Source organism: Heteronotia binoei, chromosome 5, assembly GCF_032191835.1.
Source record: "Heteronotia binoei isolate CCM8104 ecotype False Entrance Well chromosome 5, APGP_CSIRO_Hbin_v1, whole genome shotgun sequence".
Classification (NCBI taxonomy): Eukaryota; Metazoa; Chordata; class Lepidosauria; order Squamata; family Gekkonidae; genus Heteronotia; species Heteronotia binoei.
This window is the reverse complement of record NC_083227.1, coordinates 28,203,833-28,221,502: the sequence shown is the minus strand read 5'-3', so window position 1 is coordinate 28,221,502 and position 17,670 is coordinate 28,203,833. Positions and strand designations below refer to the sequence as shown.

The following is a 17,670-nucleotide window of genomic DNA, read 5'->3' as shown; positions in this document are numbered from 1 at the left end:
ACAGTCTTGCATTTGATTTGCCACAGCCTGTGCTCCCTTTTACTAATCTCACTTGGACTGGTTTTCCACCGCTTAAAGGAATCCTTCTTACCTTTTACAGCGTCCATTACTTTGTTTGTTAACCATGCAGGCCTTTTCTTATGCCTGTTTGTGCCTTTCCTAACTTGTGGTATGTATTTTATCTGAGCTTCTAGGATTATAGTTTTAAATAGTCTTCAAGCTTCCCCAAGGGTTTTGACGGTATTTACCTTTCCTTTCAGTTTCCTCCTCACATGCCTCCTCATCTCAGAGAATTTACCCCTTTTAAAGTTAAACGTGGTTGTGGCGGTCTTTTTGGGCAACTCCCTATTTATACGAATGGTGAAATCAATAACATTATGGTCACTGCTCCCAAATGGCACAATCACTTTTACATCTCTCACCAAGTCTTCGGCATTACTTAGGACCAAATCCAGGATCGCCCCACCCCTGGTAGGTTCTGAGACCATCTGCTCCATAGCACAGTCATTGAGAGCATCAAGAAACTCAATCTCTTTCTCTTGACCACAACACATATTGACCCAATCAATCTGTGGGTAGTTAAAATCACCTATTACGACACAGTTTTTACGTTTAGCCGCTATCTTTAAGCCTTCCATCGTACTATAATCGTCTTCTCTCTTTTGATTTGGTGGGCGATAACAAACTCCCATAGTTAAATTTCCTTTTGGGCCCTCTATTTCAACCCAAAGCATTTCTAAAAGGGAATCTAATTCTCTGACCTCATTCTTACTGGACCGTATATCCTCTCTGACATACAGAGCCACCCCACCTCCAACCCTTCCTTCCCTATCCTTCTGATATAACTTATATCCAGGAATCACCATGTCCCACTGATTCTCCTCATTCCACCAAGGTTCTGAAATTCCCACAATGTCTATGTTTTCTCCCAACACTAAACATTCCAATTCACCAATTTTACTTTGAACACTTCTAGCATTTGCATACAAACATCTATAATTTCCCAGGCAAGCTAGGCCCGCCACCTTCCTCCTGCCGCCTCAAGACTCTGGCAGACAGTCCATACTTTTTGTCACCATCACAGTGGACAACTCTGATCCGTTACCCGGTAGAAAAATAGCAGCCAACCCTTCATCTCTTTGAGAGGGTTCTTAGTACAGGGCCTACTGTAAGCTCCAAGAGGATTGTCTACATCAGGGGTGTGTGGCCTAATATGCAAAGGAGTTCCTGCTACAAAAAAAGCCCTGCAAAAGCTCATAGCCTGCCACAGATTTTGTTAGTCCTGAAGGTGCTACTGGACTCTTATTCTTTTCTACTGCTACAGACAGACAAACATGCTACCCATCTTGAATTCTAATGGCTTGCTTAGGGAACTGAATATGTCTTAACCAGAATTGATTCAACAAACGGCATAATTGTGGCCTGACTTAACACAAAAACTCCAGCCACTGAGTGAACATTTCTACGGCTTCCCCTTCTTCTGGTTCCTTTGATGGGAAGCAAGGTTGCTCTGCCGCATGGACTTCATGATGCCGGGTAAGATCAGGCTTGCGGCTGAAGCTCTTGCCACACTGGAAGCATTTATGCAGCTTTTCCCCTGTGTGGACTGTGTTATGCAAAACCAGGGAGTAATTCCGACTGAAGCCTTTTCCACACTCCAAGCACTTGTATGGTTTCTCCCCTGTGTGGGTTCTTTGATGGTAAGTGAGACATGAGTAGTTCCTGAAGCCCATTTCACACTCTGAGCATTTAAATGGCTTCTCCCCTGTATGAATTCTTTGATGAGTAATAAGTCTTCTGTTGTAACTGAAGCTCTTTCCACACTCTGAACATTTGTACGGTTTCTCCCCAGTGTGGACTGTCTGATGACATACAAAGTTTCCCTTCCGATTAAAGCTCTTACCACATTCAGAGCATTTATATGGTCTCTCCCCTGTGTGGATTCTTTGATGGGAATTAAGCGTTGAACTTGCAGTAAAGCACTTTCCACACACCAAGCATTTATATGGTTTCTCCCCCTTGTGGATTCTTTCATGGGAAGTAAGTTGCCTACTGTGACCAAAGCTTTTTCCACACTCAGAGCATTTATATGGTTTCTCCCCTGTGTGAATACTTCTGTGGAAAGTAAGGCTTATCTTCCGACTGTAGCTTTTCCCACAGTCTAGGCATTTATGTGGTTTCTCCCCTGTGTGAACTCTTTGATGGGAAGTAAGTTGGTCCTTCTTTCTAAAGCTCTTTCCACACTCCAAACATTTATGTGGCTTGTCTGTGATGTGCACATCTTGATGTCTCTTATGGCTTGATTTCACAGAAAAACACTTTCCACACTCGAGACATTTATATGGTTTCTCTTTAACCCGGTGTTCCTTCTTCCTTGCACTGACAATTTGATTTTCATTGGAGGCCTCTTCCCACATGGAATGCTCGTTTCTAGTCAAAGAAACCACATATTGCTCTCTAGAATTCTCTCTGCTCTGCAAATCACTTGCTGTGGAGGGGAGGGAACAAGGAGAAAATCGTGTTAGGAATCCATGGGCAAAACCAAACATCCAAATTAGGTATCATACCTTCTTTCACCCACTACTCTAATGCCTGTCCCTTCATTTCAACGACTGCTTTGTCCTGTACGAAACTATCTATCCACTCTGCTCACCTTCAAAGGCCCTGCTTCAGGTGCATTACATCTCAGGAGCTAAGCAGAGTCGACCTTGGTGAGTTTTTGGAAGGGTGACCTCCAAGGAATACCAGAACTGTGACACAGAGACACAGAGGCACACAATAGCAAGCCACCTCTGAAATGTCTCTTGCCTAAAAAACAAGTCTAGCTCACCACGAGGTGGCGCATCACACACACAAAAAGAGCTAGAACTTCTGGCTACCGGATAATCTTGGGATCTCCTGGCTATACTGCATACACTGTCATACGATGACCACGACAACAACAGTAATAATAGAAATAATACATGCACCCTCATCTTAGGTGAGGCAGCTGGGCAACCTGAGATGCCAAACTTCGGCACTCCCTCTCCAGGGATATTTATCCACCACCTTCTATCGTTGCCTTCCACCCAAGGGCAAAGACCTCTTTGTTTTGTTGGGTGTACTCCCAGTAACTATTATCCATCTTTCTCCCTTATTGTGTTCTTATGTGTGTTTGTGTGCTCATGTTTTTGTTTTCTTTTTAAATAAATACATTATTTTAGATGCTGTTTTAATGTTGAAATGTTTTAATGGTCACTGCCCTGGGGTCCCTCTTTGAGTGGAAAGGAGGCATAGGAATTCTTAAAATAAACAAACAGGTTTTAAAAAAAGAACGCGCACTACCATTAGGGCTGCCAAGTTTCCAGGACGGGCAGGTGTTCTCCTGCCCTGAAGGTTCCCAACCTGCCTCCCCCGACGTCGCTGGCAAAATGACAAGTGATGTTATTTCGCCAGCCGCTGTAGACATGTCTGAGACAACTCTATGATTTTCCCAAGCACTCTAGCAATTTGGGAAGGAAAACTCTATGGTACAATAGGTACCATAATGTTTTTCTCTTCCAAATTGCTAGTGTCAGGGAAAACCATACAGTTTTCCTGGAAACGCCTAGAGCGGCTGGCGCACAACGTCACTTGTGGGTGACATCATTGCGCCATGTGCATGAAACAAGTCCCCCGCCGGAGGCTGCGGGGTACTTGACAACCCTAACTACCATGCAGTCTGCATCCAAAGGAGACTGACCAAATGGCCTAGTGCAGAGACAGTGCAGTCCCAGGTGGAACAGGCTTATTAAAGGCGTGATCAATCATCTGAATATAAGAAGAGCCCTGCTGGATCAGACCATCTAGTCCAGCATCCCATCTCATACAGTTGCCAACTAGCTCCTCTGAACAGCCAACAACAGAACGTAGAGGCCAGAGCCTTCCCCTGATGTTACCACCTGACTTACTGCCTCTGACTGGGGAGGCTTAGTGCCTCAGAGTAAGGAGGTTCCCCTCCATCACTACGGCTTCTCCTCTGTGAATCTATCTAGTTCATTTTGGTGGTTAAGAGCAGCGGACTCCAATCTGGAGAATTGAGCGCCCCACTTCTTCACATGCAGCCAGCTGGATGAACTTGGGTCAGTCCCAGTTGTCTCAGAGCTGTTCTCTCAAGAGCAGTTTTCTCAGAGCTCTCTCAGCCCCACCTACCTGACAGGGTGTCTGCTATGGGGAGAGGAAGGGAAGGAGACTGTAAGCCGCTCTGAGATTCCAAGTGAAGGCCGGGGTTTAAATCCAACTCTTCTTCTGCTTCTAATGCCCTTTGAAAGTAGTTTATTCCCATCACTACATCCTCTGGCAAAGAATTCCACATTTTAATCACTCTCTTTGTCAGTACTGGCCCAACGCTGCGTGGCACCCTAGGCAGACTCACTGCCTGGTGCCCCCATCCACAGCGCCCCCCAGTGCCTCCCCCTGCGGCACCATGCCCCCACAACTCCCCACTCCCTGCTGCGCCTCCCCTTCCCCCCTCCCTTCCCCACCCCATGTCTATTTCAATGCCGGAACGGGGCTCTAGCACCACGTTCCCGGCTACCTAAAGGTGGGGCTCCCCCACTGATCAGCGGGTAAAACCAAACTGTGCGGTCATGCTTACTGTCTGTCAGGACCAGCATCCTGAAAGGGCGGCCCCACTGCCACTGACTCCTCTCTACTTCCTGAATGGGAAGGAAGTAGAGAGGAGTCAGTGGCAGCAGGGCCGTCCTTTCAGGACACTGGTCCTGACAGAGAGTGAGTATGGCTGCGTGGCACGGTTTTACCCGCTGATCAGTTGTTCGGCGGGGGGGGGGGGGAGCACACCTTTAGATAGCCAGGAATGTGGCACTAGAGCCCCATTCTGGCATTGAAATAGACATGGGGTGGGGAAGGGAAGGAAGAAGAGGCTGGGGAGCAGGCAAACTAGGTGTTTGCCTAGGGGGAAGGGGGGGAGTCAGAATTTGCTTCCCCCGTCCTGTCAGCGCCCTAGGCAACCACCTAGTTTGCCTAGTGGGTGAGCTGGCCCTGCTCTTTGTAAAGTATTATTCCCTTTTGTCCATCTTGATCTCTGTGAAAAGTCGTATTTCCTTTTGTCCATTCTGACTGCAACATTCTGAGACTCAGACAGAGGGCTTTCGCATCCCTAATACCCAATCCTTTTAACCAGAGATGGTGGATATTGAACCTCGGACCTTCTGCATGTGTGACATTTGTGAAGCAGGAGCTTGAAGTGTAGACCAAAGGGGAGGCTCTGCTTCAAGGGCATCTCCCTCTTAGACCTTACTATTTCCTAATGACACAACCCAGCATAACTACAAGAAAGGGACTCAAAGAAAGCACTTAATTTTGAGAAGGTCCTTTCATTCCAAACACAGGAGAGGGAAGGGTTGTTTCTTAGTATAGTTAGTTATTGCAATGTTTATGCAATGTTTATGCTTTAAGGATGTTCACTTTGGGTTTCTAATTGGAATACTGACAAATGTATTTTACAAGTAAATACAGAGCAAAAATTAGAGCCCCGTGGCTTAGAATGGTAAAGCTGCAGTACTGCAGTCCTAAGCTCTACTCATGACCTGAGTTCGATCCCGGTGGAAGCTGGGTTCAGGTATCCTGCTCAAAGTTGACTCAGCCTTCCATCCTTCTGAGGGCGGTAAAATGAGTACCCAGCTTGTTGGGGGGAAAGTGTGGATGACTGGGGAAGGCAATGGCAAAACCACCCCATAAAAAGTCTGTGTCAAGCGTGCTCATTTCTGTAATGTACTTTTCCTAGAGAAAGAGCAGGTCACCAGCTCTTTATTGCTCCCCCCTTATTCCTCTTTATTTACAGCCAGTTGGCAAGTAATAAATCCATCTGGTCCTAGGATGTTTATGCTACAGCTTGGCTGGCATTACCTTCAAGTTGCCTCTCCCAGTTTCACACAGACAACCCTGATCTTCTCTCAGAGTAGTGTGAGAATGCTTGATGTTTCCAATAGCCTAAAATTCTTTAGTAATAAAATAGATAGTGGTTTAGTAACCTTTGAATCCGTGACTCAAGTATGCATCTGTATGGTAACCTTTGATGATATCCTATATAGCAACTGTGTAACTGTGTGTATGTCATTACTCCCAAGGCTTTTGTCCTTGGTACAGCTCCTGAGTTTCTAACAACAAAACTACTTTGATTTAAAACAAAGAACTGGTTATTGAGAAATATCGGTGCTTGACAGTCTGCCGTGAAAATGTGAAAGCAACGTCACCCCAGAGTCGGAAACGACTGGTGCTTGCACAGGGGACTACCTTTACCTTTCAAAATTAAATAAAGAGTAAAATTATGCACAGAGTGAAGAGAGTTGACAACAAAAACTTTTTCTCCCTCTCCCAAAATACTAGAACTCTAGGGCATCCAGTTTGGTGTAGTGGTTAAATGCATGGACTCTTATCTGGGAGGTTTGATTCCCCACTCCTTCACTTGCAGCTGCTGGAAGGACGTTGGGTCAGCCATAGCTCTCGTAGGAGTTGTCTTTGAAAGGGCAGCTTTGTAAGAGCTCTCTCAGCCCCACCTACCTCACAGGGTGTCTGCTGTGTGGAGGGGAAGGGAAAGGAGACTGTAAGCCACTCTGAGACTCCAAGTGAAGGGTGGGGTACAAATCCAATCTCCTCTTCTCTTCTTGAAGCTGGCACTTGGTTCAGGATGGACAAAAGGAAATACTACTTTACACAGGGAATGATTAAAATGTGGAATTCACTGCCAGAGGACATAATGATGGCCGCAGGAATAAACAACTTTAAAAGGAAGTCAGAGAGATTCATGGAGAACAAGCCTATCAATGGTTACTAGCCATGGTGACTGAGGGGAACCTTCATATTCAGAGACACTAATCCTCTGAATCCCAGAGGCAGGAGGCAACATCAGGGGAAGTCCTCAGCCTCTACACCCTGTTGTTGACTGTCCAGAAGAACCAGGTTGGCCTCTGTGTGAGGCAGGATGCTGGACTAGATAGACCACTGGTCTGATCCAGTAAGGCTCTTCTTCTATTCTTAAATAAGTATGGGCCAGCCATGGGAGGGAGGCCTCAGTGACATCCCTGTAGTATACTGATACAGGCAGACAACAGCGGCAACCCTGCATTTAGAAATTATTGATTGAGACTAGGGCTGATTCCGCACTAACCTTGCTCCGCGCCAGGCTTCCGTTTCTCTCCATAGCAAGCTGGTGATTTCACACCAGTTGCTCTGTGCCACCATTTTGCACAGGGAAAACCTGCAATTCGCCATGCTGCAGCGTAAACTTGTTTTTTCAGGTTTACACTGTGGCACAGCAAATTGCAGGTTTTCCCCGTGCAAAATGGTGGCACTGAACAACTGGTGCAAAATCACCAGATTGCTTCAGAGAGAAACAGAAGCCTGGTGCGGAGTAAGGTTAGTGTGGAATCAGCCAAAGTGAAAGTTTGAGCCATCTGTGGACAGATTTGCCCTCTGCCCTCCCTCTATATCTTCCAAAATGCTGTCCCCTCCCCCCCCCCACCACCAAAAGCAACATTTTGTGGGGCATTGTGCTTGGGAGTTGGGGAGAAAGCTGTGCCCCATGGGCCGAAATCCTTCCATTCTCAGAAATGCTCCAGTGGATCCAAGGGAGGAAGTCGTACCCAGAGAAGCAAGATTTCTTAGGTTATCCTCTGTGACTTCCTGGTGCAGGGCCCTTTGGTCCGGATTCAGCAGAGTCCACTCCTCCTCTGAGAAATCCACAGCCACATCCTCAAAAGCCACCAGATCCTGAAAATTACAAAAGGGAAAGGTTCTAAACACACATGAAGCTGCCTTATACAGAACTAAACCCTTTGTCCCCTGAGGTCTGTATTGTGTACTCAGACTGGCTGCAGCTCTCCAAGATCTCAGGCTAAGGTCTTTTACACCGCCTAACGTATAGTCCTTTTTAACTGGAGGTGCCAGGGATTGAACTTGGGACCTTCTGCATGCAAAGCAGATGCTCCGCCACTGACCCCTGTAGGTTCAAAGCCTTTCTAACAGGCAGCTATGGAAAAGACAGATACCTTCTGGCCCAGCAGGAGGCACAGGGGAAAGATGCACCCAACCATCTCACCCACAATTCTTCTCCTACCTGGTCTGGTTGCACAGAAACTCCTTCCATTCCACCACAAAGAAGAGAAGGCCCAGGATAGACCACTGGAGTTATCCCCTCACCTGGAAGGGAGACAAAGCAGAGGAGAACATGAATTATTGTGTTTGCTGCCTGGCCCCAACGAAAAAATCTGGTTTTGAAAGGCCTGAGTGTGCTGGGAAATGCATTCTTGACAGTCTCTCATGGACCTTCCAAAGTCATCCAGGCAGGACACCACCACATACTGTGGCTGGCAGAAAATGAACAAAACAGCAGCTAGGGTTATTTTAATGCCACAAAAAAGAGGAGCAGCTAGTTAGTTCAAACAGAACATCAAAAGCCTTCATTAAGAGCCAGGACTCCATGACAGATAGATTCATGGAGGCGGAGTCTATCAATGGTTACTAGGCATAGTGATTGAGGGAACATCCACATTCAGAGGAACTAATCCTCTGAATCCCAGAGCCAGGGGGCAACATCAGAGGAAGGCCCGGCCCCTATACCTTGTTTTTGAGGATCCAGAGGAACTGATTGGCCACTGTGTGAGGCAGGATGCTGGACTAGATGGGACTTTTAGTCTGATCCAGCAGGGTACTTCTTATGAAGGCCTCAGCCTCTATGGTTGGCTGTTGGACATCCAGAGGAACTGGCTGGCCACTGTGTGAGACAGGATGACAGACTAAATGGACCACTGGTCTGATCCAGCAGGGCTCTTCTGATGTTCTTATGAAGGCCTCAGCCTCTCTGCTCTATTGTTGGGCATCCAGAGGAACTGACTGGCCACTGTGTGAGACAGGAGGCTGGACTAGATGGACCACTGGCCTGATCCAGCAGGGCTGTTCTTATGCCTGTGATCAAAAGCAAAACAAGATAAAACAGATTCTCCAGAGAGGGCATGCTAGAAGTGAGGGTCGGGTCTGAAAAGGCCTGCTTGCTCTTCAGAATTCAGGTGGTCATGGGATACACAAGAATGGGAGGGTTTCTAGTGTCCTGGCCCCACTGGTGGACCTCCTGATGGCACCTGGGTTTTTTAGCCACTCTGTGACAGGGTGTTGGACTGGATAGGCCATTGGCCTGATCCAACATGACTTCTCTTATGTTCTTATGTTCTAATAAGACCTACGAGGATAAAGCAATACTGATGGGTCAAAACTGCCTGCTCTTTTCTGTGTGCCTCTTCAGCTGCAGTGGGCTGTACTAAGCAGGGCTCTACAGAGCTGTATGCTGGCCAAGGGGCTTAATTGCTACAGATTAAAGAGCTGGTTTGAACCTTTCGGACGGAGGCAAGCGCCTCTGACACACTGGCTCAAAGGGGCAGTGACCACAGGCTCCATGCACCTTTGAGACCTAGAACAGATCCCATTCATCCTTACCCACTGAAGAAACCTCCCAGATTCCCTTCAGAACTGGGCTCAGTCTGGCGTCCCTGACAATTCTCTCTACCTTGGGGAATTCAGCAGCCACTTCTGATAGCTCCTGCACCTGAAAAAGCAGAAAGGATAACAGGCAGGAATGAAGAGAAAGATTAGGAATGGGGAAGACAATAACAACTGAAATGGTTTGGATGTCTCCTCTGGGGAGCATTTCAAGAAAAAGTTGGGCTATTTGGGGGGGGGGGGAGAAGAAGAAGACCGCAGATTTATACCCTGCCTTTCTCTCTGAATGAGTCTTAAAGCGGCTTACAATCTCCTACATCTTCTCCCCCCACAACAGACACCCTGTGAGATGGGTGGGGCTGAGAGAGCGCTCACAGAAGCTTCCCTTTCAAGGACAACTCTGCAAGAGCTATGGCTGACCCAAGGCCATTCCAGCAGGTGCAAGTGGAGGAGTGAGGAATCAAACCTGATTCTCCCAGATAAGGGTCCACGCACTTAACCACTACACCAAACTGGGGGAGAGTATTCATTCATGGACACATGGAAGCTGCCTTATACTAAATCAGACCACTGGTCCCTCAGCGTCTATATCAGATTGGTTGATGCCTGGGCTTTTGGAAAGGAACTTCATATTTGCACCCGATTGTTACTTCATATAACTGAGGCTTGAGATCATGTTAAGAGATTTGGTATGAATTGTGTCAGGATATTTTACATTATTTTATAACAGAAATAATATAGAATTCACTTTATATTTGTAATGTTGTAGATGTCTCTTTGGTGATTATGTATTATTTCAACAGGCAAGTGGAATATCTCATGATGATAAAGAAGATTCTAATTGAAATGGCATCCTGTCATCACTTGGTCTAGGTTTCTGGGACTGTTTTGATCCACATTTGAAATGATTATTGGACTGTGAGATCTATTGGTAGATTTGAGTGTATTCATTGGCATTTGGGGCCTAAATGGACATATACTGGATCATCTAAATGATCACAGATTGATAATTGCTTGAATATACCTGTTGAACTGTATATTTTTTTATCATGGCCGGATTAGGTATGGCCAGTAATGTTTTGTGGGATTGCTATATCAGTGTTTGCTATATTTATGGTTGTTAGTGTGATATATGTGAACAGATGTTTATATGACGCATCAGTTCCACGTGTTTTCTACAAAATCAGACCAAAATCAGATCCATAACATCTGCTCAGACTGAGCAGTGGCTTTCCAAGGTCTCAGATGGAGATCTTCCACATGAACTATTACTATATATAGTCCCTTTAACTGGGGATGACAGGGATTGAACTTGGGACCTTCAGCATGCCAAACAGATACTCTACCACTGAGCCAAAGCCCCTCCCATGCATTTTCATGTATTTCACCTATTCTCAACCCCTTTGGAGAACCCAGGATGAAACATCTCACCTGCTCTTCTTGTTTGATGCTCTCTGCCTGGCTGAGGAGGAAACCTTCTGCCAGGGCCACTGCTTGAGAACTGGTCTCTGGCCTGCATTCCCTGACCCAGCTCTCCATCTCTGGGGGCAGGATGGCCAGGAACTGTTCCAGGATCACCAGGTCCAACATCTGCTTCTTGGTGTGTCTTTCTGGCCTCAGCCACCGACGGCAAAGATGGTGGAGTCGGCTGCAGACCTCTCGGGGTCCCTCAGCTTCCCAGTAGAGGAACTGTCTGAAGTGCTGGCGCTGTGCTTCTGGGCCCCTCACATCACCAACAGGGATTTTCTGTGTACATCTTTCCCAGAATTCCTTATTGCTTCCTGCCAAGATGGCGTTAGGAACTCTTCCTGGCCCAGGCTCAGTTGAATCCTGCTCTTCCATCTCTGATCAGTGCCCCAGCACAGTTTCAGAGGAAATCCAAAGAGTTACTTTTGTTCTACTCGTCAAAACAAAAACAAATTTCATTTGTTACAAACTGGATAACGAAATCACACAGCATCAAAAGATAACCCAAAAGAACAATCATAGAATTTAAAGAAGCAGGGAATTATTCAAAATGATTGACAATCAGTTCCTGGGTCCCCATGGCAGCAAGGAGGGCATCCAGTGAAGCTGATAGCAATAGGTTCAGGACAAAAAGAAATACTATTTTACACAGTGAGCGATTAAAATGTAAAATACGCTGCCAGAGGAATGGAGTGATGGCCGTAGGAATAAACAGCTTGAAGAGGGGATTTGATAAATTCATGGAGGATAGGTTCACTAGCCAGGGTGAAGAGGGGAACCTCCCCATTCAGAGGCACTAACCATCTGAATCCATAAGAACATAAGAAAAGCCATGTTGGATGGGCCATTGGCCTGACACTGTGTCACACAGTGGCCAACCCCCCCCCCCCCCCCAAAAAAAAAACCCCAGGTGCCATCAAGAGGTCCATCAGTGAGGCTGGGACACTAGAAGCCCTCCCACTGTTGCCCCTCCAAAGCACCAAGAATACAGAGCATCACTTGCCCAAGACAGAGAGTTCCAACAATACTCTGTGGCTAATAGCCACTGATGGGCCTCCACTCCATATGTTTATCCAATCCCCTCTTGAAGCTGGCTATGCTTGTAGCCGCCACCACCTCCTGTAGCAGTGAATTCCATGTGTTAATCACCCTTTGGGTGAAGAAGTACTTCCTTTTATCAGTTCTAACCTGCAATTTCATTGAATGCCCACGAGTTCTTGTATTGTGAGAAAGGGGAAAAAGTACTTCTTTCTCTACCTTCTCTATCCCATGCATAATCTTGTAAACCTCTATCTTGTCACTCCTCAGTCGACATTTCTCCAAGCTAAAGAACCCCAAGAGTTTTAACCGTTCTTCATAGGGAAAGTGTTCCAACCCTTTCATCATTCTAGTTGCCCTTTTCTGGACTTTTTCCAATGCAATCCCAGAGCCAGGAGGCAACCTCAGGGGAGGCCTCGTCTTCTATGCCCTGTTGTTGGCCATCCAGAGGAACCAGCTGGCCACTGTGTGAGACAAAATGCTGGACTAGATGGGCCATTGGTCTGATTCAGCAGGGCTCTTCTGATGTTCTTATGAAGGCCTCAGCCTCTTTGACCTTTGGCTGACCGTCCAGAGGAACTGGTTGGCCACTGTGTGAGACAGGATGCTGGACTAGGTGGAGTACTGGTCTGATCCAGCAAGGCTCTTCTTATGTTTTCCTAGCTACTTGATGGATCTGATGTAAATGTCACTTTGTTGGGTGGGGCCACATGTGTCATAAAATGTAATGGTGGGTACCAGAGATACAAACTTTATAAAGGACACAGGGAAACCCAACTAATGATATTATTTTTTTTACTTAAAATACAAACATGCTTAAAACGTTAACATTCTTCCAAAATTTTCTTAAAGTATCTTCCTGATGTTCACACTTCCACTTCCATTGCTCATTACTCAGTAGCACTGGGACAGTGTACAGGCACATAATGCACAGCCTCTGCCATCTGGCAATAAAGGTAATGACCAGTTACTTGTGAGCTAGATAAATACCCTGGATGGACTGCTTCTGGCCCACACACCATGCAAAACTTATTATTGATCCCTGGGCCGAGGGAGGCAAGATTGAAAACAACTAGGGAAAGAGCCTTCTCAATCGCTGCCCCCCCACTGGTGGAGCCAACTGCTGAAGGAGGTCAGAGCCTTGCGAGACCTTGCCCAATTCTGCAAGGCCTGCAAGACAACGTTATTTCAGTTAGCCTTCAAGTAAAACTGCCAATATATTAGCTCAGGGGTGGCCAATGGTAGCTCTCCAGATGTTTTTTTGCCTACAACTCCCATCAGCCCCAGCCATTGGCCAAGCTGACTGGGGCTGAACGGAGCTGTAGGCAAAAAAATCAGGAGAGCTACCGTTGGCCACCCCTGTATTAGCTGATAGAATGTCTAAGAATACTGAACGCCATCTGTAACTAAATGGTAATTAGCCCTGAATTGTTTTTAAATTGTTTAACTGTTTAATTAATGTTCAATATAATTTATTGTGATTTTATTGCGTACTGTGAGCCGGTCTGAGCCGGCTTCGGTGGGGAGGGCGGGATACAAGGATAAACTAACGCATGTTTGACATCCCTGCTCTAAACACATGGCTGCATATCCTGCACAAATTCAGACACGCAAAATATGCAACAAGAAAGAAGCTTGGAATTAGGATGCTCTAAATGTACACAAGAAAAAAAGCTCGGATCTTCTCAACAAGCTGATTAAATGCACTAATCAGAATCCCATTTAATAACCACATGTTTGGGCTGTTTTCACAGTGGTATAGTGATAGCCTTTATAGTTATTTATTTTATGGGGGTTTTGCCTTATTGGTTTTAATGGTGAAAGTCATCAAAAGACCTTTTGGGTGAGTGGTGACTAGCTCCCCCACAAAAAAATAAAGAAAGAAGTATACCACTGCCAACATGCTGCAATTGACCAGATTACCGTAAGTGAGTGTTTATTTTGAATTATCCATCTATTATTTTATTGAAAATTTATACCTAAATATCTGAATTGTATAACTGGTTCAATAGCATTGCCCTTGATTCTCCAATTTCTTTCTTAAAACCAGAGCTGTCCCAGTGAGTCAGAGGCGCAGCGCCTGAGTTCTGCAAATTATAGTGTCTCAAGCTCGGCAGGCATTTAATAAGCCACAGTGGGAGAATCCAGCTAGCATCTTGTAACCAAAGGAAATGCAAGACAAACACTAAGACTTGAGGAAAGGTGGGGGGGCTCCTTTCCCAGAGGGTTACAACCTTCACCTGGTTGAGAAGGACATGAAGTGTGTGTTGGTCTGTCCCCTATAACTTTTCTCCAAAGGCACACCTGCAGATCAGAAGGAAACAGGAATCTGCCAGGTATAGGAGACAATCTTTTTCAACCCAACATATCAAGATGAGTAGCCTTGTTAGTCTGTTTGCAGCAGTAGAAAAAAGCAAGAGTCAAGTAGCACCTTAAAGACTAATAAACATTTGTGGCAGGGTATGAGCTTTCAGGAGTCGCTGCTCATTTCTTCAGATACAGCCATCTGTCCATCTGTCCTTATAATCTGACATTAGAAACCGCAAGATTAAAAATAGTGGGGGAACATTTCCAAGATCTTCTGTTACTGACCAAAGAGTAGTAGTTCTCTGACAAAAGAAATTTCAAAGGGAGATTAGAGAGACTGCTGAATCACAACTGATAATGAAGCTCAAGAGAATGATTCCTCCTGGGCTGAACTGAGACCTAGGTTTCCCATTTCACTACCAATTCTGATTTCTCCATGCCTATTCCTCTGCATATCACACCTCTGCTATTGTCATTCAGCATCTGAAATCACTCCACTCTCCAAGATATAAGGACAGATGGACTCACATTCTATCTGTATCTGAAGTGAGCAGTGACTCACAAAAGCTCCTATGCCACAGATTTTGTTAGTTTTTAGGGTGGATTCACCCAATATACAGACCCCAATGTATTTTGAATGAGTAGCTGCTGGAGAAAAAAAAATGCCCTGTCCTTTTAACAGAGTCTTAATGTGTGGAAAAGAACTGCAGAAACTTTTCAGGACAGAGGAAAACAACATCACCTGTAAATTACATCTCTATTAAAGGGACATGGTTTCCAACCCCCCTCCATGCAGTTGGCAACCGTACTGGCACTTCACTGGGAGAACATAAATAATTTTGATAACTTGCTCTAGTGTGGGACCATAATTCCAACAAATATTGCTGGCTCATTCAATCAATACTAGAAAACTCTTATTAGAAGACACTGAAGAAGATATTGGATTTATATCCCACCCTATACTCTGAATCTCAGAGCACTCACAATCTCCTTTACCTTCCCCCTTCCCACAGCAGACACACTGTGAGGTAGGTGGGGCTGCGAAAGCTCTTACAGCAGCTGTCCTTTCAAGGACAACTCCTAGGAAAGCTATGGCTGACCCAAGACCATTCCAGCAGGTGTAAGTGGAGGAGTGGGGAATCAAACCTGGTTCTCCCAGATAAGAGTCCGTGCACTTAACCACTACACCAAACTGGTTCTCCTCTCCTCCTAACATGCATTTATGTGTGTTTTATTTGTTATTAAATTTTGAGGCTAGACCACTGTAATGTGCTACTCATGGGTCTTCCCGTCCATCACATCACCCCTCAATCATCTACAAAGGACTACAACAGGGGTGGCCAAACTGTGGCTCTTTCACACACATTGGAAAAGTCATTTTTCTGTTTAAATAATTTCTCCAATCTAAGCCAGTTGACAGCTTGGAGAATGTGTTTAAAGTTGCCTTCTTTCCACCTCTCCCTTCCCGCATCTATTTGCTTTCCTCCCTCTCTGTTTTGTGGCTCTCAAACATCTGACTCATGTCTTGCAGCACTTAAACATCTGACATTTATTCTTTGTGGCCCTCACTTTAAGCAGGTTTGGCCACTCCTGGACTACAAAGCAAATGCATGAATATGTATGCCCCTTTTTTGGTTTTTGAAGTACACTCTGGAATTCAAAGATTTGCTCCCTGCATTTGATTGATTCCTGTTTTCCTCTTCCTGCCCTGCTGGTAAGCCCCACCCCTCTAATCAGCTGTCTTGGGACGTCCTAAAAACGGGTGGCAAGACTGACAACTTGAAACAATGGGCGTCTGGAACGCCTATTGACTTGACGGTCTCCACCGAAGTTCTGCAGAGGTGCAAATAAAACGAGGACCAGATTTCGGACGCATAGGAATGGACCGAACAAGGCTGGGCGAGGGTGGAGAATAACTTCTCCAAGTCCGGGGTGAGGGTCCTGGAAACAGGACGTTCTTTTTAGGACTAGAATCCCCCCTCCTAGGGGCCAGTCACGCCAGACTTAGAGCATTCATTCTTCCCCTTTTTGGAACCACTCCCCTAATTTTTTACATCCGTCCCAGGTTTTAAGTGCACACCTCTGTATTAATTCAATGCGCCTCAATGGAGCCTATTTAAGTCAATGGGCGTTAGGGGCTCCCGTTATATCCAACGGGCTTTCAAACCAGCCTCCCATTGTTTTCAGTCTTGCATTTCGCCCACTTCTCTTCCTTAGTCCTCGTCTAGAGCCCACCCTGGATTGCAAACCGTTTTAGCCTATCTGGGGCTTCTCCAACACCCCACCCCTCCGCTTTCTCATCCCGTGTCGTCCCTTCCCTCTCCAGCTCACCAGATCCCAGCTACTGCAGGTCAAAAACCCCCACAAAGGCTTCTTTCCCATGAGAGGGGGTGCGGCAGGAAGTGAGCAGCCTCCCCATTGACAGTTCCCGTTTCATTCATGCCTCTCTGGAAAGCCTGACTCTTTGGTATTAACCCAAGCAGAGAAACCATATTCTAGTGCAGCGGTGGCCAAACTGTGGCTCGAGAGCCGCATGGGGGTCTCTCACACATATTGATTGACTCTCAGAGCCCCACTGCCTTATTGGCAGGCAGCTTGGAGAAAGCATTTAAAGTTGCTTTCTTTCTACCTTTCACTCACTCCCCCAACCACCTCCCTCCCTTGTCTCAAACATCTGACATTCATGTCTTGCAGCTCTCAGACATCTAGAATTTATTTAATGTGGCTCTTACATTAAACAAATTTGATCACCCCTATTTTAGTGTCTACTTTTTCATATTGGCAAACTGGAATGATGTTAAGAACATATGAGAAGCCATGTTGGATCAGGCCAATGGCCTATCGAGTCCAACACTCTGTGTCACACAGTGGCCATTAAAAAACCAAGTGCCATCAGGAGGTCGATCACTGGGGTTAGAAGCCCTCCCACTGTGCCCCCCCCAAGCACCAAGAATACAGAGCATCACTGCCCCAGACAGAGAGTTCCAACAATATGCTGTGGCTAATAGCCACTGATGGACTTCTGCTCCATAGGCTTATCCAATCCCCTTTTGAAGCTGCCTATGCTTGTAGCCGCTTCCTCCTCCTGTGGCAGTGATGTTTCTAATGTATGCTGCATGTTAAAAAGTAAACTAGGTAGATAGGAACACCTCTGAGAAAAAACATGTTCTCGGTTTAACCAAGCCTTGAGGAGCCATAGAGCAATTAACAGACTCTGCATTTATAGCCCACGACACTCTCACCATCACTCTTCAATTCTGACACGTTTATGGACTTTGCAGTTGTCCAGCACAACAAATGGCATTTAAACCAAACTAGTTGTTCTTTCAATTTGTTAATTATACTTTCTTGACATAGATTCTGACGTGGTACTATTTTGCATGCTTA

At 45.9% G+C, this 17,670-nt stretch overlaps 3 protein-coding genes across 3 annotated transcripts in view; 1 reads left to right on the top strand and 2 right to left on the bottom strand.

The window, feature by feature from the left end:
• The window catches only part of LOC132570975 (zinc finger protein 420-like), a 48,738-nt gene extending 32,047 nt beyond the window's left edge, over positions 1-16,691 (bottom strand). Inside the window, exons 1-6 of the mRNA XM_060237611.1 lie at positions 16,615-16,691; positions 10,903-11,368; positions 9,469-9,577; positions 8,096-8,178; positions 7,623-7,749; positions 1,433-2,488 (exon numbers count right to left, since the gene is read on the bottom strand). Of these exons, the coding sequence (XP_060093594.1) occupies positions 1,433-2,488; positions 7,623-7,749; positions 8,096-8,178; positions 9,469-9,577; positions 10,903-11,313 (1,786 nt within the window). The 5' untranslated portion in view covers positions 11,314-11,368; positions 16,615-16,691. The remainder of the gene's footprint in view (positions 1-1,432; positions 2,489-7,622; positions 7,750-8,095; positions 8,179-9,468; positions 9,578-10,902; positions 11,369-16,614) is intronic.
• The window catches only part of LOC132571892 (uncharacterized), an 851,656-nt gene that overhangs the window by 716,063 nt on the left and 117,923 nt on the right, over positions 1-17,670 (top strand). The gene's annotated exons all lie outside the window — the stretch shown is intronic.
• Positions 1-17,670, bottom strand: part of LOC132570973 (oocyte zinc finger protein XlCOF6-like) — a gene marked incomplete at its 5' end in the record, with an annotated part of 164,420 nt that overhangs the window by 115,134 nt on the left and 31,616 nt on the right. The window lies entirely within an intron of this gene.